General features: G+C 18.7%; 1 protein-coding gene and 1 long non-coding RNA gene across 4 annotated transcripts in view; both read right to left on the bottom strand.

Annotated features, from left to right (window-relative positions):
• The window catches only part of LOC120413279 (telomerase-binding protein EST1A), a 239,731-nt gene that overhangs the window by 195,217 nt on the left and 18,927 nt on the right, over nt 1-25,587 (bottom strand). For 2 of the 3 annotated variants that reach the window (XM_052706611.1, XM_052706613.1), the window contains 2 exons: nt 10,817-10,828; nt 10,167-10,599 (listed from right to left, as the gene is read on the bottom strand). In XM_052706611.1, the coding sequence (XP_052562571.1) occupies nt 10,167-10,599; nt 10,817-10,828 (445 nt within the window). The remainder of the gene's footprint in view (nt 1-10,166; nt 10,600-10,816; nt 10,829-25,587) is intronic. The other variant, XM_052706612.1, reaches the window with a different exon arrangement.
• On the bottom strand, nt 23,647-24,554 carry LOC120413280 (uncharacterized). The gene is made up of 2 exons (XR_005604926.2): nt 23,901-24,554; nt 23,647-23,843 (listed from the first exon to the last, which is right to left on the bottom strand). It is a non-coding gene; the product is annotated as an uncharacterized LOC120413280 (long non-coding RNA).

Raw genomic sequence — 25,587 nt, 5'->3', positions numbered from 1 at the left:
CAAAATTTAACAAATTGACAAAACCGATAAATTGACAAAACTGACACAATTGACAAATTTGACCAAAATAACCAAATATACCAAATTGACAAATTTGATCAAATTTAACAATTGACCGAATTGGCCAATATGAAAAAATAAAAATAAAATACAAAAAATACAAATTTGGCCAAATTGACCAAATTATCAATTCTCCAATTTTGAAAAAAAAAATCATCAAAATTGACAACACCCATGACCTTTTTTTCATGCCCGCGAGAATGTTTCCGATAACGATCAACTTGCCCTCTCTCTCTCTCGGTCAATCTGGTCAAGTTCACTCCTCCCTCCCTCATGTTAACGGTTCCGGTAAAAGCCTCTTTCTTCTGCATGTCTTGTCTTGTCCGGCATTATTAAAAATCAGCGCAAAACTGTACTCCAATTTCAGGGTTCGTCATTTTTCGCTGGTTTTTTCTTTGCAAAATTTGCGTGTGCGCGCTGGGGTTCGTCGCTTCTTTTCGGGAGGCTGGCAATCAAATCTTTCTTCGCTTTTTTTCGCGCGCGCATTATTTGCTAGGTTTCTATTGATGGCCAAGCTGCTGACCAAGTGCTTTCAAAAGACGATCTCGAGCGCGAGATGAGAGATGGTCATGTTTTGATAATGAGTGACTTGTGTAATGGTACTAAACGAGAGCTCTTTTTCTTTACTCTGTTATTCTGCGCTGAAAAATTGGGTGCTTTTGTTTGGATTTGCGCGCGCGCAGGAAGGCCAGTTGTGGGTGGAATTGTGAATAGATGCCCTGTACACACAATCGATGTGAGTTACCTTTCGCAGAAATAGAAGAAAAAATTACTTGTAGAATCATGTAAATTTTAACTAGCCGATGTAATTTTACACAGTTTTCGACGAAAAATTACACAAACTCTGTAGGATCTTCTAGACTGAAAAATTTAATCTTACATCAAAAACTATGTAAAATTGCATGGTCGACAAATGTACATGTAAAAAGATGTAAATTTACATCTTCAACGCGGCGAGTTTTGCACAACTAACATTCAGTATTTTATGACGTTTTTTTAAGTTAAAACTTTTTTTTGTAAAAATTACGTTAGGTGATTGAATCACCCCCTTTTATTGCCTCATTTGGGCGCTGAAAAATTGGCAGTCCGGCAATAGGTTAACTCTTTGTGGTCGGTACAACAACCACAAAAAAAAGGTGGAGGAGGAGGGTTGACCGTGCATCATTTCTTCTTTTCCACCTCCTCCCATTTGAAATTTGATTTAGGAATTTTCCTCTCACAGAGCAAATGTGTGCAACGAGAGTGTTTAATTTTCGAGGTTTTTTTCCGATTGGATCGGGGATTAAAGAGGGCTGATTTAGGAAAGTAAAAATTAAACTCATCACGCGCGAGCAGATTCCCATAAATTACGAGCTATTTGTCGGCTAAAAAACATGGAGGCGCCACTTTACCCAGCTGGATGTGAGCGCTTCCTGTGTAATTGAACTCGAAAAAGTGAACTGGAAAAAACATGTGCCAGTAATTGCAAGCTTTTTTGTGTGTCAGGTCAGTTGAACGATTTGTTTTTGGTGTAACATTTAAACAATCAAGTTTTCAGTTGTTGCATCATTCAGAAATACATCCGGATAACAGAAAACTCAACTCATTCATCTAGCAAGCAAGTTTCACACACCATTCATCAACCGCGACGACAATCCCCCTTACTACGCGGAGATGAGCCCTATTTAATCATCTAAAAATAGAACCATTCCGTACCGAGTGTCCCCAACCAACTCGATCGGGGGTCGGGTCGATCCGTTAATGAGTGCCACCGACAACAGCAAACAACACAGAGATAGAAAAAAAAAGAAAAAGAAAAACAAGATTCCAGACAGATCACTTCCCTTTCCCAACACAAGCAATCGTATAAGAGAAAGGGAAGCACCTCCTCGGCCACCCCACCGACAGCGTCGTCGCAGCAATTAATCATGCATCAATCAAAAACAAATCGTGACCAGCCTCCATCGGTGTCATCCGTAAGGGGGAGGGGTCTGCCAGTGTTGTCAAACATTTTTATAATTATTCATTTCAGTTTATTATTTATTTTTGCGGCTGTTAAGATATTTCTAGTTGAGAATTAAATCAGAAAAGCATTAAAAATTTAAAAAAAAACCCGACGCAAACCCAACGACGTGCCTCCCCAGCTTCAAAGATATGGAGAGAAGTTTGGTTTTTAATGACAACCCGAGCAGACGGGAAAAATTTGGGAATAAAATTTTTTGATATAACTATTAAAATATAGGTATAAACAATAACATTTTATGTTATTTATAACAAATTTTGTTATTAGTTTATAATGACTTTGTTGTAGAATTGTTGTTGTTATAACAGACTGATGACATTTTAATTCATTTTTTGAACATATCCTTGCTATTGATTTTTGTAATTTTAATAATAAGTTAAGTTTTTTCTATGAAAATATGAATTTTCATAATTTTAATTATTATTAATACATTCCCTTGGGATAATCGCATCACGAATTTTTTTTTCGCTGTCTTGTTATTGATACTTGAGCTTAAGTATGATCCATAAACTACTCTAAAGTGATTTACAATTATTAAATCCAAGATGGCGGCTAAACTGGTGGCGATGAAATATTGAGAAAACAAATTTATTAATTTTTAATGACTATGTGGGTTTGCAGAATCCGAATTTGTTATTTGAAGTAAGAAAAAAAAGCAAAAATAAAATATTTGGTCATGATTCGATTATTGTAATCGAGTCTGGACTGTAATAATAATTATTGTTTTTGCTACAAATTTTTTTTGAAGAAATTTGCAAAAGTAGGGGAGTAGTACAAAACTTGAAATAAAATGTGCAATTGTTTTTTTAATTATTAATCATTTTTATCAACACAACTCGTTTTCCACCATTTTTTTTAATTCTTCTTGAAAACTGGTTCTCTGATCGATTAGGTGTCTTCGGCAATGTTGTCGGTAGAGAAGAATTCATAACCTCTAAGGTAAATTAGGCTATTTTAATCAAATTTTCACTATAACCCGAGCATGGGTAAATAACAAGGGAAATGCAAAATAATACCATACAATGGTATCAATACAAATTTTGGTTTTCGCGAGCCTTTGAAAAAATGTTTAAAGTGTAAGTTAATACAAATCTGTGGTATTATACCAAATTTTAGTATTGTTTTGGTATTGGGCAAATTTTAAGAAAATGTCGAATTTTGACATACTGTTTCTTACTTACATACTTCAAAATGCAAATCTACTCCAAATTAAAGCCAACTAATTTATTTTGGACTTAAAAAGTCATTTTATGATCTTTATAAATAAGGGAATACCATACATTGGTATTGTAAAGGTATTTTAAATAAAAATATTATAAAATAAAGGTGATTCATAAAAAAAAAATCTAATTTAAATGATGTTTACATACTTAAACGTATGCTGATACATTTGAAAATGATAAGACAAACATTCATACATTTAGACGGTTAACTATACGACAACAATAGGTTTAACGTGAAAAGTTTAAAATTTTAGAATGGATTTTACTTAACAGCCTTTTCCGTCATAATCGTTAAATCCAAAAAAATAATGTAAATCTTTGTTAGGCCGTTGCAAATATTTTTTGAAGTTTATGTCCCTCGACTCTGACCAAAGTCGAGGGGGGGGGGGGCAAAAAAATAAAAAAGTATAAAAATTTAAATTACGAGCCATGGTTTCAACATTTAAATGAAAAAAGTGTTTTAAAATACATTTAACACCTGTCCAGTTGTTTTGCCATCATTAGTTTCCAAAATATCTAAGTATTGGCGAAAATTTTATTTTTTGCGAAAAATATATTTTTTGTGGTGCTGTGCATTGGAATTTCATAAAAATTAAAAACATTTTTAAACAAGCCCAAACATGCTAAATATGATTATCAATGCAGAAAAATGCATTTTAGATTGTTTTCAGTTAATTAGACTTCTATTTTCATGGAAAAATGTTGGTATGCATGTGGTATTCGAACTTCGGTCTAAACTCCTTTTAATATTGGATTTGTGTTGAATCCTATTCAGTTAGAATCATGCATCCTCGAAAATCCCACGAAAAATGCCACGCTGCCTGGGCTATAGCCTTTCTCGTTCTGGTTTAGTTTGCTTCTCTTTCTTTGAATTTCCTGATATTTTTGCCTGCAGCTAAAACATGTTGATGCAGCAGCAGCTCGTTTTCAACAAGCGTTGATAGCTCAGTTGGAAAACGGGTAGCTAAAATGATGTCTGCACCTTACCTGTCATGAGTTTGATTCCAGTATTCCTCTAGTTTTCTTTACCTGATATTTTTTGGCTCTCCAAGCAAGACTTCGTTTTCCTGCCTGATCGAAGGATTTAAAAATAGCATCAAAATTCTACCCATTTCTCATCGCAATCCCATTAGCCAAATTGAATTCCTGCTGTAATCCTATAGAGAATTCTCATTGTTTTTTGTCCAATGTGATTTTTATTTACTCGGAAAGTTGTGATTTGTCTGGTATTCATTTGCCCTTGGAATAACACGTTTTGGTATTGATTTTTTCTTCCCCATACAGTTTTTTGATATGATTTCATGGTATTATACCATCTTTTACTGGGCAACCAAGGGCACATTTTGGTATTTGTTATTATGCCAAGTAATACCAAAATATGGTATTCCAGTGTTATTTACCCCTGCTCGGGAAGGTGGACTCATTATGAAAAAGGATTTGCTCTATTACAAACACATAGCATAGCATTTTTTTTAAGATTTAGAGCTAGCTTATGCCTACACAGAAAAAATAAAGTTGAATTTTGGAAGGTTGAAAATTTGGTTGGCTGAATATTACATATTTTTTGAGTGATGTTACCTAAAACAATGTGTAAAAATGTGAACTTGATCAATTCACCAAAAAGTATTTGTTAAGTATAGCAAAACGTCATCATTAACTCATTTTCGACCAAAATGGTCTATGTCACAAGATAGCACACAGCTGACGATATGTATCTTTCCTATATTTCAATCTTTGAAAATAACGTCTTAGCAACTTAGTGATCGAATCAACAATTTCAAAAAGAAAATTGTTGAGAATTTTAGAGCTATTTTAACTTTGACATAAGGTGTGAGAGAGTAAATTATTGGAACATGAAAAAAATAGAAATATTTTTAAAAGAATTTTATTTAGTTAGATTTTTTTAAACAAAATTCCAGTGCTTTTAAATTTTTGAGATTTTTTTCGAACGTTTTACAGAACTTTAAAAGTGTTTTTTAATCATAAAATGCCCGAAACAAAAATGTCTGTTACGTTATGTTAGTTCAAAAGTTGGCAGAATTGGTCCACTAAAACATACCAAAAGATGAAAATAAATCGATGGGGTTTATTAAAATCAAGTTTGTTGTAATATAAATTAAAATAGAAAACGAAGATTTTTCTCCGCATACTACTTTTTTTGGAAACTTTGCCGAAGATACCAAATCGACCAGAATTTTTTTTTATACATTTACGGATTTTCGAAAATTGTATGGACTGCTCCCAAGTTTTAATGGAGACCTGTATGGACAAACCAATGATACACAATGGCTCATTTTGACAAAAGGAATAAATGGACAACGTTTTATCCAAATCAAACAAATCTAGAGTATTTTTAAAAGGTACATATGAAACGCAATAGCTTAAAGGACCTTTTAAAAAAAACTCTTGAAATGCAGAAAATGGTTCTCATCTAAAATTTGTCGAAACATAAAAAAAAATAAAGAGCATAATTTTTTTTTCCCGAATTCTTCTCATCAATGAAGTACTTGCAGGGTAACTGGGCTCAAAAAAAAATGATACCTAATTTCTTGCCAAAAAAAAAACAAAGGATCAGAAAAAACTGTATTAAGGATACAAACTCTGAAGTATTTTAACAACTTTTTCATGTAAAGAAGCCAAAATTGTATAAAGATTTGTATGGCCGACTGAATGACCTCTTTGGTCGTTAGTAATGTAGTTAAATAATAAAACTCAAATAAGAAATACAATAATATACCTGGTCAAACATTTAAAATAAAGCTAGCAAATGAAAAAAAAAACACTATTCAAAAAGTTCTAATATTTATGTTTCTTTTTTATTATTCTCTTTTTACAGGTATCAAAAGAAGAGATAAAATACTACAAATATTTTTTTGCATGGATTTACTCACGGTTGCAACACAAAATACTCGCAGAGTAACAATTTTTCGACATGTTTTTATTTTTGCTTATTGTTAAAAGATAGTTGATATTTTTTAAAAGTAAGTCAGCAAGTTAGCAGGTTTTAAATGCATATATTTCTTAAAAAATTATGTTGCTCAAAATTACTGGCATTTTTCTCTTTTTAAAGGTTTCTAATGACTGACTAGATTAATGCATTTTTTCCTTTATTTTTAATTTTTTAGATTTTTTTTTTTCAATTTTTGCTGTTTCGTATGCCATCAAGAAAATTAAAAATTTTCGATGCTGTTACGAGACAGTGCTGAAGTGTGTTTGTGCACAATTTAAATTTCTGAAAGGTTAAAGTTTTCATAACTGCTTGTTTCCAGTTGAAATATTTAAATTTTTGTGAAAAACAAACATTTGATAAGGAAAAACAATAATTTTAGACATTTTTTTTAATTATTTGAATTCGAAAATTTTCAGTTTCTTAAAATCCCAGGAATTTTTCCTCGGAGTAGACTAACAATTCCGGGATTAGACCGTGGTCAAAATAGGAAACGTTGGTGGAGGGAGTTAATATTACATTTCAAAATTTGAAAGAAAAATCCCCGATACAAGTTAACAATTCAGAAAATCATGAAAAAAAACTCTTGAGTTCTGAAAAATTGAACTTTTCCGCACTTAAGCAAGTTTAAAAGAAATCCTACCTTCTGCCATGCCTGCCAGAGTCTGTCTGAACAGAATAAAAAAAGGAAATGTGTCCCCCGCGGATCAATGAAATGATGGATGGGGCCCGCGTGCGATCTCCGCCGCGTCGTCACCAGCGCCGCCTGTCTCATTAATGCAGTTTGCGGTGCTGCGCGCCTCCGGGGGACAACACTGACAGCGCATTTCAGGACGATCTGTGGACGACGTTGAATGAAGAGTCGTCGTCGTCTCACTGCGGTGTTGTGTGAAAAATGTTGTTTGCAATTCCTGAGCCTTCCTGCGAGCTCGGTGCTGGCCATAACTAGTCAGCGTTGAAGGCAAAATGGCTAAAATTAGAAACATTCCTTTGAACCTGGCCTGGCCTGGTCGGTAGCAGGTCGCCTCACCGGACGTAATCGATGACAGAGGCTTTCGGAGATGAATAGGGATTGTCGTCCCGCGAGGGTGAAGAGTGAGATGATGATGAATCACCTGGGCCAGAAGATGCTGCTGCCGCTCATCCCCGGATCGGGTTGCAATCGATGAATCATGCAAAATGTGAGAGTGTGTGCATGTTATTAATGAACACTTTGGGTTTGGGTTAATAAGGTTGGTGCCTCCTCCCCTCTCTCGAATGGCGACGACGACGTCGGTGATGACGGATGGCCGTCCACTCCGATTGATGAGATCGGTCAAGTGGGGGTAATTTCTTAACTTCATCACTGTTTATTGAATTTGCGTCGTTTTTTTCGTTACGGTGGCAAAGGAAGGGTGCGCTTTAATAGTTTTGTTTTTCTAGGCAGGATCAATGATTTAATCGACATTTTGCAGAACAAAAATATGATTGAGAGCGACATTTAACTACGAACCCGGGCAGACGGTAATAACAAAATTCATGCCATTTCAATAACAAATACTGTTAAAATAACAGAAAGTGTTATAAAATCTTCTTGAAAATCCATTTTTGCATAAGGGTTTGATAAAAATTTATGTTATCATAACAAAATTTGTTATTGGCCTGATATTGGTTGAAAGCCAAAACAACTTTGGAATAACATTTTTTGTTATGGAAGAATAACTTCAACTGTTATTGGGATGATCGGATGAGTTGTTAAAATAACAAAAAATAATAACAAAAATGTGTTCGAAGAATAACTAAAAATGTAATAAGTCTGTTATTACAAAAACAATCCAATAACAAACAAATCATAAAGACGAATAACAAATCTTGTTATAAATAACATAAAATGTTATTGGCTTAGTATTTTCAAATATCAAAAAATGTTATTTCCAAGTTATTTCCGTCTGCTCGAGATATATATTACCGTCTGCCCAGGATAAATAATGTCCAATTTTGTTGTAAAAGCTTATTTATGGCCTGGACTTCAATATGTAAAATGATTTCTGTCTGTTTTAATCGATAGAACATCAAAATGTTACATTCTTGATGAATTCTTCAGATTACAATACAAATAATTAATATTCAAAATACAGTATTTTTGAAAATTATAAAACATTCACAATATACCGTACTTCTAAAAAAAAAACTCATGCTCACCAAATCACGCTAAATTAGAACTGTATAATGTAAACTGCTGACATTTGAATAAAATACCGTATTTTAAATGACCCAATATTTTCAAAAATTTCATTAAATAACGTGTTTTTGATGATAAAATTTTCCCAAATACCAAACTCAAAAAAAACTTCTGTCAATTCAGATTATTTTATATTACTTTTTTTCTTTTTTGATTCTTTTTTTGTTATTTTTTTCTTTTTATTTTGTTTAATTTTTCTATTTTTTTAAGGCGAGTTGGGACCGCTTCAAGTCAGTCCAAGTCCGGTTATGTCAACAGGTTTCAAAAATCATAATTTTTTGTAGTTTTTTTTTCTAAATGAGAACTTTGATATTTCTAGCAAAACATTGTAATAGGGCCGAAGCCGAAGTGTAAACAAAGAGTCTATCCTGCTCGTTCCTAAAGTGAACATCAACTGACGTGAGCAGGACAGACTCTTTGTTTACTCTTCGGCTTCGGCCCTTTTACATTGTTTTGCTTGATTTCATGAAATACCGTATTTAAAAAAAAAAGATGAAATTTTCACAAAAAAACATACTAAAGTTATTTTTAATAGCAAATGCACTCTAAAATTTTCCCAGAATACCAAATGTTTATCAAACAAATGTAGTTATTTTTTGAAATACTTTGCCAAATTTCTTTATACTTATTTGTGAAAATTTCACTAAAGTACGTTTTGAGTGCAAATTCAAAAATTGAGCTAAATATTTTTGCGACCAATATTTGATTTTTTGAAAAAAATCTGTAATGATTCAAAAATTCATAACTCGATCAAAGATTTTATGCCCACTCTGGAAATTTCTGAAAAGGTGGCATTTGATGTCCCCTAAAACATATCAGAAAATTAAAAAAATAAAAATAGTGTTTTTTTTGCTGGTCGAGTATTAGTGACTAAAAGTGAAATTAAAAATCACAACAGCAAAAATCTTTACCGTGTATAATTTATTTTCAGTGTAGTCCTTAGTCATACCTACAATTCTGCCGAAGACAACAAATAAATCAAATAATTCCTTCAAAAGATACAGATTTTTGAATTTTCATACATCAATTTTGTATGGACAGCTGCCAAATTTGCATGGAAAATTATATGAACGAACTAATTATGCAAAATGGCTTCTTTGGGCATACCGAAAGCATAAAAAAAGTTTCAGTTGGATTAAAAAATACAAAAAAAAAATCGAATGACCCAAATCTCAAAGAATTGCTCAAGTAACATTTTTTTTCGGATTTTACAAAATTTCATATCCAGCCACGGACGTTTTCGAAACAATCAATGCTTGATTTTTATACTTTTTGGATTGAATTTATCGTAAATTCATTTCTATCAATTCTAGATTACTTTTCCAAAACTACCAATGTGCCATGGGTTTCCCATGTTCATAGGACCTTTTGAAAAAGTAAGCGAGAATTGTTGAACATATCTTGGAACAAAAATAGAGCTCAACTAGTTCATATTTTTTTAATTTTTGTTTTTGTTGAAATATTGTAAAATTTAAATACTTAATTATAAGTTTCAGAATGGAATTTAGAGAGTTCTTCAGAGCTGAGCTCTAGGTTAGTCGACGTTAGTTGCCGACTAATTGATTCTTACAAAAATAAAAATATTTAACGCGCCATCCTTGAACAATTTGACGCCCTCAGCAGAACCCATGAGAAACTTTGCATTTTGCAAACTTGCCAAGTTGCCGATTTGTGCTGCGCCTTCAAGCAAATTCAAAGACACCTTCCACCTACCTTTCAACTTGGTAATCTCGATCGCAAACATGTTCAGCGACATCAGCTGCAGCAGCCGGTACGAGGTCACCGCCAGCGGCGAGTGCTGGATCAGCGCCCGGAACTCGCGCAGCATCTGCACCGCGCACGGCTGGAACGACTCCATCCCGGTCTTCGTGATCAACTTCCCGAGCACGTGCAAAAAGCTCACAATAAAGCGCTTGTTCAGCTCGATCGAATCCAGCTGCCTCAGCTCTTGCTCTTCCTCCTCACCACTCGAATCCCCGGGCGACCGTCCCGCCAGCGTCGGATCCAACGGAACGGTCCGGTGCACCCGGGAACCACCCTCCGGATGGATCCAAGTTTCGCGCCGCAGGTGCCCATCGAACCGGTGCTCCTTCTCCTTGAGCCGGGCCCGATTCTTCTCCTCGCGCTTCCGCTGACTGCTTTCGTACTGGAGAAGAAGAAGAAGAGGAAAAATTGCGGTCATTATCGTTTTGACAAATTAGGAAATAACAGGTGTCATCTGCTCGTCGTCGTTTGACGGCAGAGGACACTAAATTTGTCTCCCGACAAAGTCACACAAAGTCGGAACAGAAACCGGAGAAAAAAAACAACGAAGAAGAGATTAGTATCTACAATCATCCGCTGGTTAAGGATGGGAAACTCACCAAAAGCTTATGCTAATGTTAGTTCCGAGCGCGGCGGCGTTTGCGGCATGTGGGAAAAAAGAGTTAAGAAGCAGAAGAAGAGGGGGAAAAAAGACAAGAAGCGCAGCAGCAGATTTGAGCGACACTTGATTAGTTTTTGATTCGATTTGTTTGATTGATTGATTGACTTAGGGGGAGTGAAGGAGGAGGGAGGGGAAAGGTTATGGTTAGCTTAAATTATCTCTACGATTATGTTACAGAGATTACTTGTTATAACTATTTACGGAAGCTGTGTAAGGATTGTAAGGGACTATGTTTTACACGACATTGTCAGATTCAAGAATTGTAGGAAGAATTGTAGGAAAAATTATTAAATTTTTAAATTATTAAATTATTAAATTATTAAATTATTAAATTATTAAATTATTAAATTATTAAATTATTAAATTATCAAATTATTAAATTATTAAATTATTAAATTATTAAATTATTAAATTATTAAATTATTAAATTATTAAATTATTAAATTATTAAATTATTAAATTATCAAATTATTAAATTATTAAATTATTAAATTATTAAATTATTAAATTATTAAATTATTAAATTATTAAATTATTCAATTATTAAATTATTAAAATATTAAAATATTAAATTATTAAATTATTAAATTATTAAATTATTAAATTATTAAATTATTAAATTATTAAATTATTAAATTATTAAATTATTAAATTATTAAATTATTAAATTATTAAATTATTAAATTATTAAATTATTAAATTATTAAATTATTAAATTATTAAATTATTAAATTATAAAATTATTAAATTATTAAATTATTAAATTATTAAATTATTAAATTATTAAATTATTAAATTATTAAATTATTAAATTATTAAATTATTAAATTATTAAATTATTAAATTATTAAATTATTAAATTATTAAATTATTAAATTATTTAATTATTAAATTATTAAATTATTAAATTATTAAATTATTAAATTATTAAATTATTAAATTATTAAATTATTAAATTATTAAATTATTAAATTATTAAATTATTAAATTATTAAATTAATAAATTATTAAATTATTAAATTATTAAATTATTAAATTATTAAATTATTAAATTATTAAATTATTAAATTATTAAATTATTAAATTATTAAATTATTAAATTATTAAATTATTAAATTATTAAATTATTAAATTATTAAATTATTAAATTATTAAATTATTAAATTATTAAATTATTAAATTATTAAATTATTAAATTATTAAATTATTAAATTATTAAATTATTAAATTATTAAATTATTAAATTATTAAATTATTAAATTATTAAATTATTAAATTATTAAATTATTAAATTATTAAATTATTAAATTATTAAATTATTAAATTATTAAATTATTAAATTATTAAATTATTAAATTATTAAATTATTAAATTATTAAATTATTAAATTATTAAATTATTAAATTATTAAATTATTAAATTATTAAATTATTAAATTATTAAATTATTAAATTATTAAATTATTAAATTATTAAATTATTAAATTATTAAATTATTAAATTATTAAATTATTAAATTATTAAATTATTAAATTATTAAATTATTAAATTATTAAATTATTAAATTATTAAATTATTAAATTATTAAATTATTAAATTATTAAATTATTAAATTATTAAATTATTAAATTATTAAATTATTAAATTATTAAATTATTAAATTATTAAATTATTAAATTATTAAATTATTAAATTATTAAATTATTAAATTATTAAATTATTAAATTATTAAATTATTAAATTATTAAATTATTAAATTATTAAATTATTAAATTATTAAATTATTAAATTATTAAATTATTAAATTATTAAATTATTAAATTATTAAATTATTAAATTATTAAATTATTAAATTATTAAATTATTAAATTATTAAATTATTAAATTATTAAATTATTAAATTATTAAATTATTAAATTATTAAATTATTAAATTATTAAATTATTAAATTATTAAATTATTAAATTATTAAATTATTAAATTATTAAATTATTAAATTATTAAATTATTAAATTATTAAATTATTAAATTATTAAATTATTAAAGTATTAAATTATTAAATTATTAAATTATTAAATTATTAAAATATTAAATTATTAAATTATTAAATTATTAAATTATTAAATTATTAAATTATTAAATTATTAAATTATTAAATTATTAAATTATTAAATTATTACATTATTAAATTATTAAATTATTAAATTATTAAATTATTAAATTATTAAATTATTAAATTATTAAATTATTAAATTATTAAATTATTAAATTATTAAATTATTAAATTATTAAATTATTAAATTATTAAATTATTAAATTATTAAATTATTAAATTATTAAATTGTTAAATTATTAAATTATAAAATTATAAAATTATTAAATTATTAAATTATTAAATTATTAAATTATTAAATTATTAAATTATTAAATTATTAAATTATTAAATTATTAAATTATTAAATTATTAAATTATTAAATTATTAAATTATTAAATTATTAAATTATTAAATTATTAAATTATTAAATTATTAAATTATTAAATTATTAAATTATTAAATTATTAAATTATTAAATTATTAAATTATTAAATTATTAAATTATAAAATTATAAAATTATAAAATTATAAAATTATAAAATTATAAAATTATTAAATTATTAAATTATTAAATTATTAAATTATTAAATTATTAAATTATTAAATTATTAAATTATTAAATTATTAAATTATTAAAATATTAAATTATTAAATTATTAAATTATTAAATTATTAAATTATTAAATTATTAAATTATTAAATTATTAAATTATTAAATTATTAAATTATTAAATTATTAAATTATTAAATTATTAAATTATTAAATTATTAAATTATTAAATTATTAAATTATTAAATTATTAAATTATTAAATTATTAAATTATTAAATTATTAAATTATTAAATTATTAAATTATTAAATTATTAAATTATTAAATTATTAAATTATTAAATTATTAAATTATTAAATTATTAAATTATTAAATTATTAAATTATTAAATTATTAAATTATTAAATTATTAAATTATTAAATTATTAAATTATTAAATCATTAAATTATTAAATTATTAAATTATTAAATTATTAAATTATTAAATTATTAAATTATTAAATTATTAAATTATTAAATTATTAAATTATTAAATTATTAAATTATTAAATTATTAAATTATTAAATTATTAAATTATTAAATTATTAAATTATTAAATTATTAAATTATTAAATTATTAAATTATTAAATTATTAAATTATTAAATTATTAAATTATTAAATTATTAAGTTATTAAATTATTAAATTATTAAATTATTAAATTATTAAATTATTAAATTATTAAATTATTAAATTATTAAATTATTAAATTATTAAATTATTAAATTATTAAATTATTAAATTATTAAATTATTAAATTATTAAATTATTAAATTATTAAATTATTAAATTATTAAATTATTAAATTATTAAATTATTAAATTATTAAATTATTAAATTATTAAATTTTTAAATTATTAAATTATTAAATTATTAAATTATTAAATTATTAAATTATTTAATTATTAAATTATAAAATTATAAAATTATAAAATTATAAAATTATAAAATTATAAAATTATTAAATTATTAAATTATTAAATTATTAAATTATTAAATTATTAAATTATTAAATTATTAAATTATTAAATTATTAAATTATTAAATTATTAAATTATTAAATTATTAAATTATTAAAATATTAAATTATTAAATTATTAAATTATTAAATTATTAAATTATTAAATTATTAAATTATTAAATTATTAAATTATTAAATTATTAAATTATTAAATTATTAAATTATTAAATTATTAAATTATTAAATTATTAAATTATAAAATTATTAAATTATTAAATTATTAAATTATTAAATTATTAAATTATTAAATTATTAAATTATTAAATTATTAAATTATTAAATAATAAATTATTAAATTATTAAATTATTAAATTATTAAATTATTAAATTATTAAATTATTAAATTATTAAATTATTAAATTATTAAATTATTAAATTATTAAATTATTAAATCATTAAATTATTAAATTATTAAATTATTAAATTATTAAATTATTAAATTATTAAATTATTAAATTATTAAATTATTAAATTATTAAATTATTAAATTATTAAATTATTAAATTATTAAATTATTAAATTATTAAATTATTAAATTATTAAATTATTAAATTATTAAATTATTAAATTATTAAATTATTAAATTATTAAATTATTAAATTATTAAATTATTAAATTATTAAATTATTAAGTTATTAAATTATTAAATTATTAAATTATTAAATTATTAAATTATTAAATTATTAAATTATTAAATTATTAAATTATTAAATTATTAAATTATTAAATTATTAAATTATTAAATTATTAAATTATTAAATTATTAAATTATTAAATTATTAAATCATTAAATTATTAAATTATTAAATTATTAAATTATTAAATTATTAAATTATTAAATTATTAAATTATTAAATTATTAAATTATTAAATTATTAAATTATTAAATTATTAAATTATTAAATTATTAAATTATTAAATTATTAAATTATTAAATTATTAAATTATTAAATTATTAAATTATTAAATTATTAAATTATTAAATTATTAAATTATTAAGTTATTAAATTATTAAATTATTAAATTATTAAATTATTAAATTATTAAATTATTAAATTATTAAATTAGGCCGATGCAAATATTTAAAAAAGTTTTTGTCCCTCGGCCCTGGCCGATGTCAAGGGGGGGGCAAAAAAATAAAAAAATATAAAAATTTAAATAACAAGCCATAGTCTTTACATTTAAATGAAAAAAGTGTTTTAAAATGCATTTTACACTAGATCAGTTGTTTTGCAATCATTAGTTTTCAAAAAATCTAAGATCTGACAAAAACAAAAATTGTATCGAAAAAAAAGATTTTGCATCGAAAATTTTCAAAAAACCTTAAGATTTTTTAATAAACCCAAACATGCTAAAAATGATTTTAAACGCAGGAGAATGTATTTTAATTTGATTTCAGCTGGTTGCACTTGAATTTTCATTGAAATTGTGAAGTTTATTGTAAAAATATTTTTTTTGCCCCCTGATTTTTCGGGCCATTTTTGAAGGGGGGGGTGACAAAAACTTTTAAAAATATTTGTACCAGCCTTATTAAATTATTAAATTATTAAATTATTAAATTATTAAATTATTAAATTATTAAATTATTAAATTATTAAATTATTAAATTATTAAATTATTAAATTATTAAATTATTAAATTATTAAATTATTAAATTATTAAATTTTTAAATTATTAAATTATAAAATTATTAAATTATTAAATTATTAAATTATTAAATTATTAAATTATTAAATTATTAAATTTTTAAATTATTAAATATTTAAATTTAAATTATTATAATTATTTAATATTTTAATATATTAAATAATTATATTAATTATTAAATTATTAAATATTAAATATTAAATTATTATAATTATATAAATATTTATAATTATTAATTATTAAATATTAAATTATAAATATTTTAATTATTAAATTATTAATTATTTATAATTTTAATTATTAAATTATTAAATTTATTATAATTATATAATTATTAAATTATAATTTATTAAATTATTATAATTATTAAATTATATAATTATTTATAATATTATATTAAATTATTTAAATTTATTAAATTATTAAATTTAATATTATTAAATATTAAATTATTAATATTATAATTATAAATTATTATAATTATTTAATTATTATAATTATTAAATTATAATTATTAATTTATAATAATTTATAATTATTTAAATTATAATTATTAATTATAAATATTATATTATTAAATATTTAAATTATTAAATTTTATAATATATTAAATTATAAAATTATTAATATTATAATATTATTAATTATTAAATTATAAATATTATAAATTATAAATTATTAATTATTAAATTATTAAATTATTAAATTATTAAATTATTAAATTATTAAATTATTAAATTATTAAATTATTAAATTATTAAATTATTATTAATTATTATAATTTAAATTATTAAATTATTAATTTATATAATTTATAATTATTTAAATTATTAATATTAAATTATTAAATTATTAAATTATTAATTATATTATTAATATTAAATTAAATTATATAATTTAATAATTTTATAATTAAATAAATAAATTATAAAATTATTTAATTATAAAATTATTAAATTATAAAATTATAAATATATTAAATTATATAAATTATTAAATTATTATAATTATTAAATATTAATATAATTATAAATTATATTATATAAATTATAATATAATTATATTTTAAATTATAAATAATAAATTATTAAATTATAAATTATATAATTTATTAAATATTAATTATAAATTATAAATATTTAAATTATTAATATTATAATTATTAAATTATAATATTAATTATTAAATATTATAATAAATATTAATTTATAATATTATAATTATTAATAATTATAAATTATTAATATTTATATAAATTATTAAATTATTAAATTATTAAATTATTAAATTATTAAATTATTAAATTATTTAATATTATAATAATTATTAAATTATAAAATTATAATATATAATAATTATATAATATATTATAAAATTATAAATTTATAATATTATAATAATTATTAATATTATTAAATTATAAATTTTATATTAAATTATAATAATTTTAAATTATTATAATATTAAATTATATAATTATTAAATTATTAATATTATAATTATTAAATTTTATAATTATTAAAATATAAAATTATTAAATATTATAATTATAATTTATATAAATTATAATTTATATTAAATTATTATAATTATTATAATATAATTATAATATTTATAAATTATAATTTAATTATAAATATTATAAATATTATAATTTATATTATTAAATTTTATAATTATATAATTTATAATATAATAAATTATAATTATAATATTTAAATAATTAAATATATTATAAATTATATAATTATTATAATTATAAATTATTAAATTATTAAATTATTAAATTATTAAATTATTAAATTAATATTATTAAATTATTAAATTATTAAATTATTAAATTATTAAATTATTAAATTATTAAATTATTAAATTATTAAATTATTAAATTATTAAATTATTAAATTATTAAATTATTAAATTATTAAATTATTAAATTATTAAATTATTAAATTATTTATTTATTAAATTATTAAATTATTAAATTATTAAATTATTAAATTATTAAATTATTAAATTATTAAATTATTAAATTATTAAATTATTAAATTATTAATTTATTAAATTATTAAATTATCAAATTATTAAATTATTAAATTATTAATTATTAAATTATTAAATTATTAATTATTAAATTAAATTATTTAATTATTAATTATAAAATTATTAAATTATTAAATTATTAAATTATTAAATTATTAAATTATTAAATTATTAAATTATTAAATTATTAAATTATTAAATTATTAAATTATTAAATTATTAAATTATTAAATTATTAAATTATTAAATTATTAAATTATAAAATTATAAAATTATAAAATTATAAAATTATAAAATTATTAAATTATTAAATTATTAAATTATTAAATTATTAAATTATTAAATTATTAAATTATTAAATTATTAAATTATTAAATTATTAAATTATTAAATTATTAAATTATTAAATTATTAAATTATTAAAATATTAAATTATTAAATTATTAAATTATTAAATTATTAAATTATTAAATTATTAAATTATTAAATTATTAAATTATTAAATTATTAAATTATTAAATTATTAAATTATTAAATTATTAAATTATTAAATTATTAAATTATTAAATTATTAAATTATTAAATTATTAAATTATTAAATTATTAAATTATTAAATTATTAAATTATTAAATTATTAAATTATTAAATTATTAAATTATTAAATTATTAAATTATTAAATTATTAAATTATTAAATTATTAAATTATTAAATTATTAAATTATTAAATTATTAAATTATTAAATTATTAAATTATTAAATTATTAAATTATTAAATTATTAAATTATTAAATTATTAAATTATTAAATTATTAAATTATTAAATTATTAAATTATTAAATTATTAAATTATTAAATTATTAAATTATTAAATTATTAAATTATTAAATTATTAAATTATTAAATTATTAAATTATTAAATTATTGAATTATTAAATTATTAAATTATTTATTTATTATATTATTAAATTATCAAATTATTAAATTATTAAATTATTAAATTATCAAATTATGAAATTATGAAATTATTAAATTATCAAATTATTAAATTATTTATTTATTAAATTATTAAATTATTAATTATTAAATTATTAAATTATTAAATTATTAAATTATTAAATTATTAAATTATTAATTATTAAATTATTAAATTATTGAATTATTAAATTATTAAATTATTTATTTATTATATTATTAAATTATTAAATTATTAAATTATTAAATTATTAAATTATCAAATTATGAAATTATGAAATTATTAAATTATTAAATTATTAAATTATTAAATTATTAAATTATTAAATTATTAAATTATTAAATTATTAAATTATTAAATTATTAAATTATTAAATTATTAAATTATTAAATTATTAAATTATTAAATTATTAAATTATTAAATTATTAAATTATTAAATTATTAAATTATTAAATTATTAAATTATTAAATTATTAATTATTAAATTATTAAATTATTAAATTATTAAATTATTAAATTATTAAATTATTAAATTATTAAATTATTAAATTATTAAATTATTAAAGTATTAAATTATTAAATTATTAAATTATTAAATTATTAAATTATTAAATTATTAAATTATTAAATTATTAAATTATTAAATTAATAAAATATATAATTATTAGATTATTAAATTATTAAATTATTAAATTATTACATTATTTAATTATTACATTATTAAATTATTAAATTATTAAATTATTAAATTATTAAATTATTAAATTATTAAATTATTAAATTATTAAATTGTTAAATTATTAAATTATTAAATTATTAAATTATAGAAATATTAAATTATTAAATTATTAAATTGTTAAATTATTAAATTATTAAATTATTGAATTATTAAATTTTTAAATTTTTAAATTTTTAAATTTTTAAATTATTAAATTATTAAATTATTAAATTATTAAATTATTAAATTATTAAATTATTAAATTATTAAATTATTAAATTATTAAATTATTAAATTATTAAATTATTAAATTATTAAATTATTAAATTATTAAATTATTAAATTATAAAATTATAAAATTATTAAATTATTAAATTATTAAATTATTAAATTATTAAATTATTAAATTATTAAATTATTAAATTATTAAATTATTAAATTATTAAATTATTAAATTATTAAATTATTAAATTATTAAATTATTAAATTATTAAATTATTAAAATGTTAAATTATTAAATTATTAAATTATTAAATTATTAAATTATTAAATTATTAAATTATTAAATTATTAAATTATTAAATTATTAAATTATTAAATTATTAAATTATTAAATTATTAAATTATTAAATTATTAAATTATTAAATTATTAAATTATTAAATTATTAAATTATTAAATTATTAAATTATTAAATTATTAAATTATTAAATTATTAAATTATTAAATTATTAAATTATTAAATTATTAAATTATTAAATTATTAAATTATTAAATTATTAAATTATTAAATTATTAAATTATTAAATCATTAAATTATTAAATTATTAAATTATTAAATTATTAAATTATTAAATTATTAAATTATTAAATTATTAAATTATTAAATTATTAAATTATTAAATTATTAAATTATTAAATTATTAAATTATTAAATTATTAAATTATTAAATTATTAAATTATTAAATTATTAAATTATTAAATTAATAAATTATTAAATTATTAAATTATTAAGTTATTAAATTATTAAATTATTAAATTATTAAATTATTAAATTATTAAATTATTAAATTATTAAATTATTAAATTATTAAATTATTAAATTATTAAATTATTAAATTATTCAATTATTAAATTATTAAATTATTCAATTTTTAAATTTTTAAATTATTAAATTATTAAATTATTAAATTATTAAATTATTAAATTATTAAATTATTAAATTATTAAATTTTTAAATTATTAAATTATTAAATTATTAAATTATTAAATTATTAAATTATTAAATTATTAAATTATTAAATTATTAAATTATTAAATTATTAAATTATTAAATTATTAAATTATTAAATTATTAAATTATTAAATTATTAAATTATTCAATTATTAAATTATTAAATTATTCAATTTTTAAATTTTTAAATTATTAAATTATTAAATTATTAAATTATTAAATTATTAAGTTATTAAATTATTAAATTATTAAATTATTAAATTATTAAATTATTAAATTATTAAATTATTAAATTATTAAATTATTAAATTATTAAATTATTAAATTATTCAATTATTAAATTATTAAATTATTCAATTTTTAAATTTTTAAATTATTAAATTATTAAATTATTAAATTATTAAATTATTAAATTATTAAATTATTAAATTATTAAATTATTAAATTTTTAAATTATTAAATTATTAAATTATTAAATTATTAAATTATTAAATTATTAAATTATTAAATTATTAAATTATTAAATTATTAAAATGTTAAATTATTAAATTATTAAATTATTAAATTATTAAATTATTAAATTATTAAATTATTAAATTATTAAATTATTAAATTATTAAATTATTAAATTATTAAATTATTAAATTATTAAATTATTAAATTATTAAATTATTAAATTATTAAATTATTAAATTATTAAATTATTAAATTATTAAATTATTAAATTATTAAATTATTAAATTATTAAATTATTAAATTATTAAATTATTAAATTATTAAATTATTAAATTATTAAATTATTAAATTATTAAATTATTAAATTATTAAATTATTAAATTATTAAATTATTAAATTATTAAATCATTAAATTATTAAATTATTAAATTATTAAATTATTAAATTATTAAATTATTAAATTATTAAATTATTAAATTATTAAATTATTAAATTATTAAATTATTAAATTATTAAATTATTAAATTATTAAATTATTAAATTATTAAATTATTAAATTATTAAATTATTAAATTATTAAATTATTAAATTAATAAATTATTAAATTATTAAATTATTAAGTTATTAAATTATTAAATTATTAAATTATTAAATTATTAAATTATTAAATTATTAAATTATTAAATTATTAAATTATTAAATTATTAAATTATTAAATTATTAAATTATTCAATTATTAAATTATTAAATTATTCAATTTTTAAATTTTTAAATTATTAAATTATTAAATTATTAAATTATTAAATTATTAAATTATTAAATTATTAAATTATTAAATTTTTAAATTATTAAATTATTAAATTATTAAATTATTAAATTATTAAATTATTAAATTATTAAATTATTAAATTATTAAATTATTAAATTTTTAAATTATTAAATTATTAAATTATTAAATTATTAAATTATTAAATTATTAAATTATTAAATTATTAAATTATTAAATTATTAAATTATTAAATTATTAAATTATTAAATTATTAAATTATTAAATTATTAAATTATTAAATTATTAAATTATTAAATTATTAAATTCGCAATTCGCAATTTTCAGTGTAAGAACGGGCCTTGACCGATCTTATGCACCAGGTTCCCGACGAACACGCACTGCCCTTACACCTACATCTTACCCTTGCTCTGAGTCAGTACGAGCAGCACGCTAGAACACGCTTTGAGTGTTCGTGCCAGGCATGCACACCTTCTTTTCCGGTTACGCATTTTAACTCGGCCGGGGGTGGTACATTACGTAGGGTTTGATGTAAGTATAAGCGCCTAACCATTTATAGTGTGCCTATCAATTTTCAGTAAAGCAAAAAACTGTTTAATTTTTAGTTTGAATTCAAAAACTAATTGTCATTTACAGTGTATTGTTTTCTCCTGAAATCTTGCCTAATGTTGAGTCGTGTTAATCTGTTGCTATTTCTTCTGTCGCGGTGTTTTGTTACAATGTTTTGAACCTAAGCATGTTATTCAAAAATTTATCAAAAGTACAATAATGTTACGTGTGTGACTTTGATCATTCAATATATTGAGTAAGGACTCAAACCTTACTTGTTTGAAGAAAAGGGCGTAGATTAAAACAATAGACAATAAAGGAAAAAGCATACTACATAAAGTTCGCTACTGAAAGTATAATTGTATGTTGAAGGAAAGAAGAGTAAAAGCTGTATGAAGTAGATTAAAAATATAGGCAATAATTTATGAAAAAAGCTTTGTGATAAAGGATAAATAATATCATATAAGCTTAGATAGCATTAATGACAACGTTAGGAGCCGATTAAAATAATATTGTAATTAATAAATAAATTAGACAATGAATAAAGAATACATCAAATATGAACAGGAATTAACCCGAGAATTAACCTCGTTCGCATATTAAGGAGATCAGTTTTTGTTAGGGAAAACACATAGCAGTTAAAACTGGAAATTGAGTAGAGGAGACTTGAAAGATAAGTGAAACAGAACTAAAGTAGTTGGAGATAATAAGAAGAGATACTCCGAGTTGCGATGTTCTAGGTACATCCACAACAGTTCGTTCAACATGCTGTGAATCAAAACAATACCTTCTACAATCACAAATTACTTCCCTTTCCCACATTGCCGCTTTATAATGTAGTCCATGCTCTGCAAAGAAAGGGATGTTAGTAAAATATAAACACTTTAAAATAATGATACAGTTACTTGCGGGAACCTGAGTGACATCAGGGTTTCTGATGTTGTTGCTGTTGTCTCCAGTGTGATAATATCACTCCGAAGTGGTTGTCGTGGTGCAATCGTTCTCCAACCGTAGGCCCAGACACGACATGAAAATGAAAACAAACAAAAACAAAACAAAAACAAAAAGATGCATTAGTATATGAAAATAAGAGAAACAAAGGATCATGCAATCAAAATAAAATGGTGGATAGTAAACAGAAGCCGAATTAGAAAATCAGTAATACATAATAAAGAAATAGAAGATAGATAGTAGCTGAAAGTGGAAAGAAGAGAAACCCCGTATTGCGATGTATCAGGTACATCCACAACAGTTAACTCAACATGCTGTGAATCAAAACAATACCGTCTACAGTCTTCCCTTCCCACATTGCGCATCCCTTTCTTTTGGCCGTCTCGACTCTGACCCTCGCTGGTCAAAGGTTTACGAGTTCGTTTCCACAGGCCACCAGCAAGGTCACGTGTTGTCATCATGATGACGAAACCAAGCCAACGTGGAGGTAAGAAAATGGGTAACTTGCAAGGAACCAGAGCAGCTGTTTTGACCAAGGTCAGCTAACAGCACTACGGGTGTAGTTCCGCTCCTTCCGGGATGTTCCTCACCGGGTGTCAACCGAAAAGGTATCATTTCACCCTTGGCCTGCTATTAAATTATTAAATTATTAAATTATTAAATTATTAAATTATTAAATTATTAAATTATTAAATTATTAAATTATTAAATTATTAAATTATTAAATTATTAAATTATTAAATTATTAAATTATTAAATTATTTAATTATTAAATTATTAAATTATTACATTATTAAATTATTAAATTATTAAATTATTAAATTATTAAATTATTAAATTATTAAATTATTAAATTATTAAATTATTAAATTATTAAATTATTAAATTATTAAATTATTAAATTATTAAATTATTAAATTATTAAATTATTAAATTATTAAATTATTAAATTATTAAATTATTAAATTATTAAATTATTAAATTATTAAATTATTAAATTATTAAATTATTAAATTATTAAATTATTAAATTATTAAATTATTAAATTATTAAATTATTAAATTATTAAATTATTAAATTATTAAATTATTAAATTATTAAATTATTAAATTATTAAATTATTAAATTATTAAATTATTAAATTATTAAATTATTAAATTATTAAATTATTAAATTATTAAATTATTAAATTATTAAATTATTAAATTATTAAATTATTAAATTATTAAATTATTAAATTATTAAATTATTAAATTATTAAATTATTAAATTATTAAATTATTAAATTATTAAATTATTGATTAAATTGTTAAACAATTAGTTATTGAAAAATAACCGAAAACAATTAGTTATTGAAAAATAACCGAAAACAATACTTATAATTTCAATGTTTATTTTTGAAATTGGTAAACGAATAGTTTTTGATATTTTCATCGTTTGAACCGTCGAGTTTTTTTTTATTTTATTTTTTCAGGTTCGATAACGATAACGATTGTTCTATCGATATCGTCGGGACAATAATTTTATCGACGATAATGGACGAAAACTTTTTTTATATATATATTTCTAAATTTGACTAAAACCAATCAAATTATGTTGAAGTTTCAAGCTTCCTCTTTGTATTTTTTTTCTTGATAATAT

This window comes from Culex pipiens, chromosome 1 (assembly GCF_016801865.2).
Source record: "Culex pipiens pallens isolate TS chromosome 1, TS_CPP_V2, whole genome shotgun sequence".
Taxonomy (NCBI): domain Eukaryota; kingdom Metazoa; phylum Arthropoda; class Insecta; order Diptera; family Culicidae; genus Culex; species Culex pipiens.
This window is presented reverse-complemented; position numbering and strand designations above follow the sequence as displayed.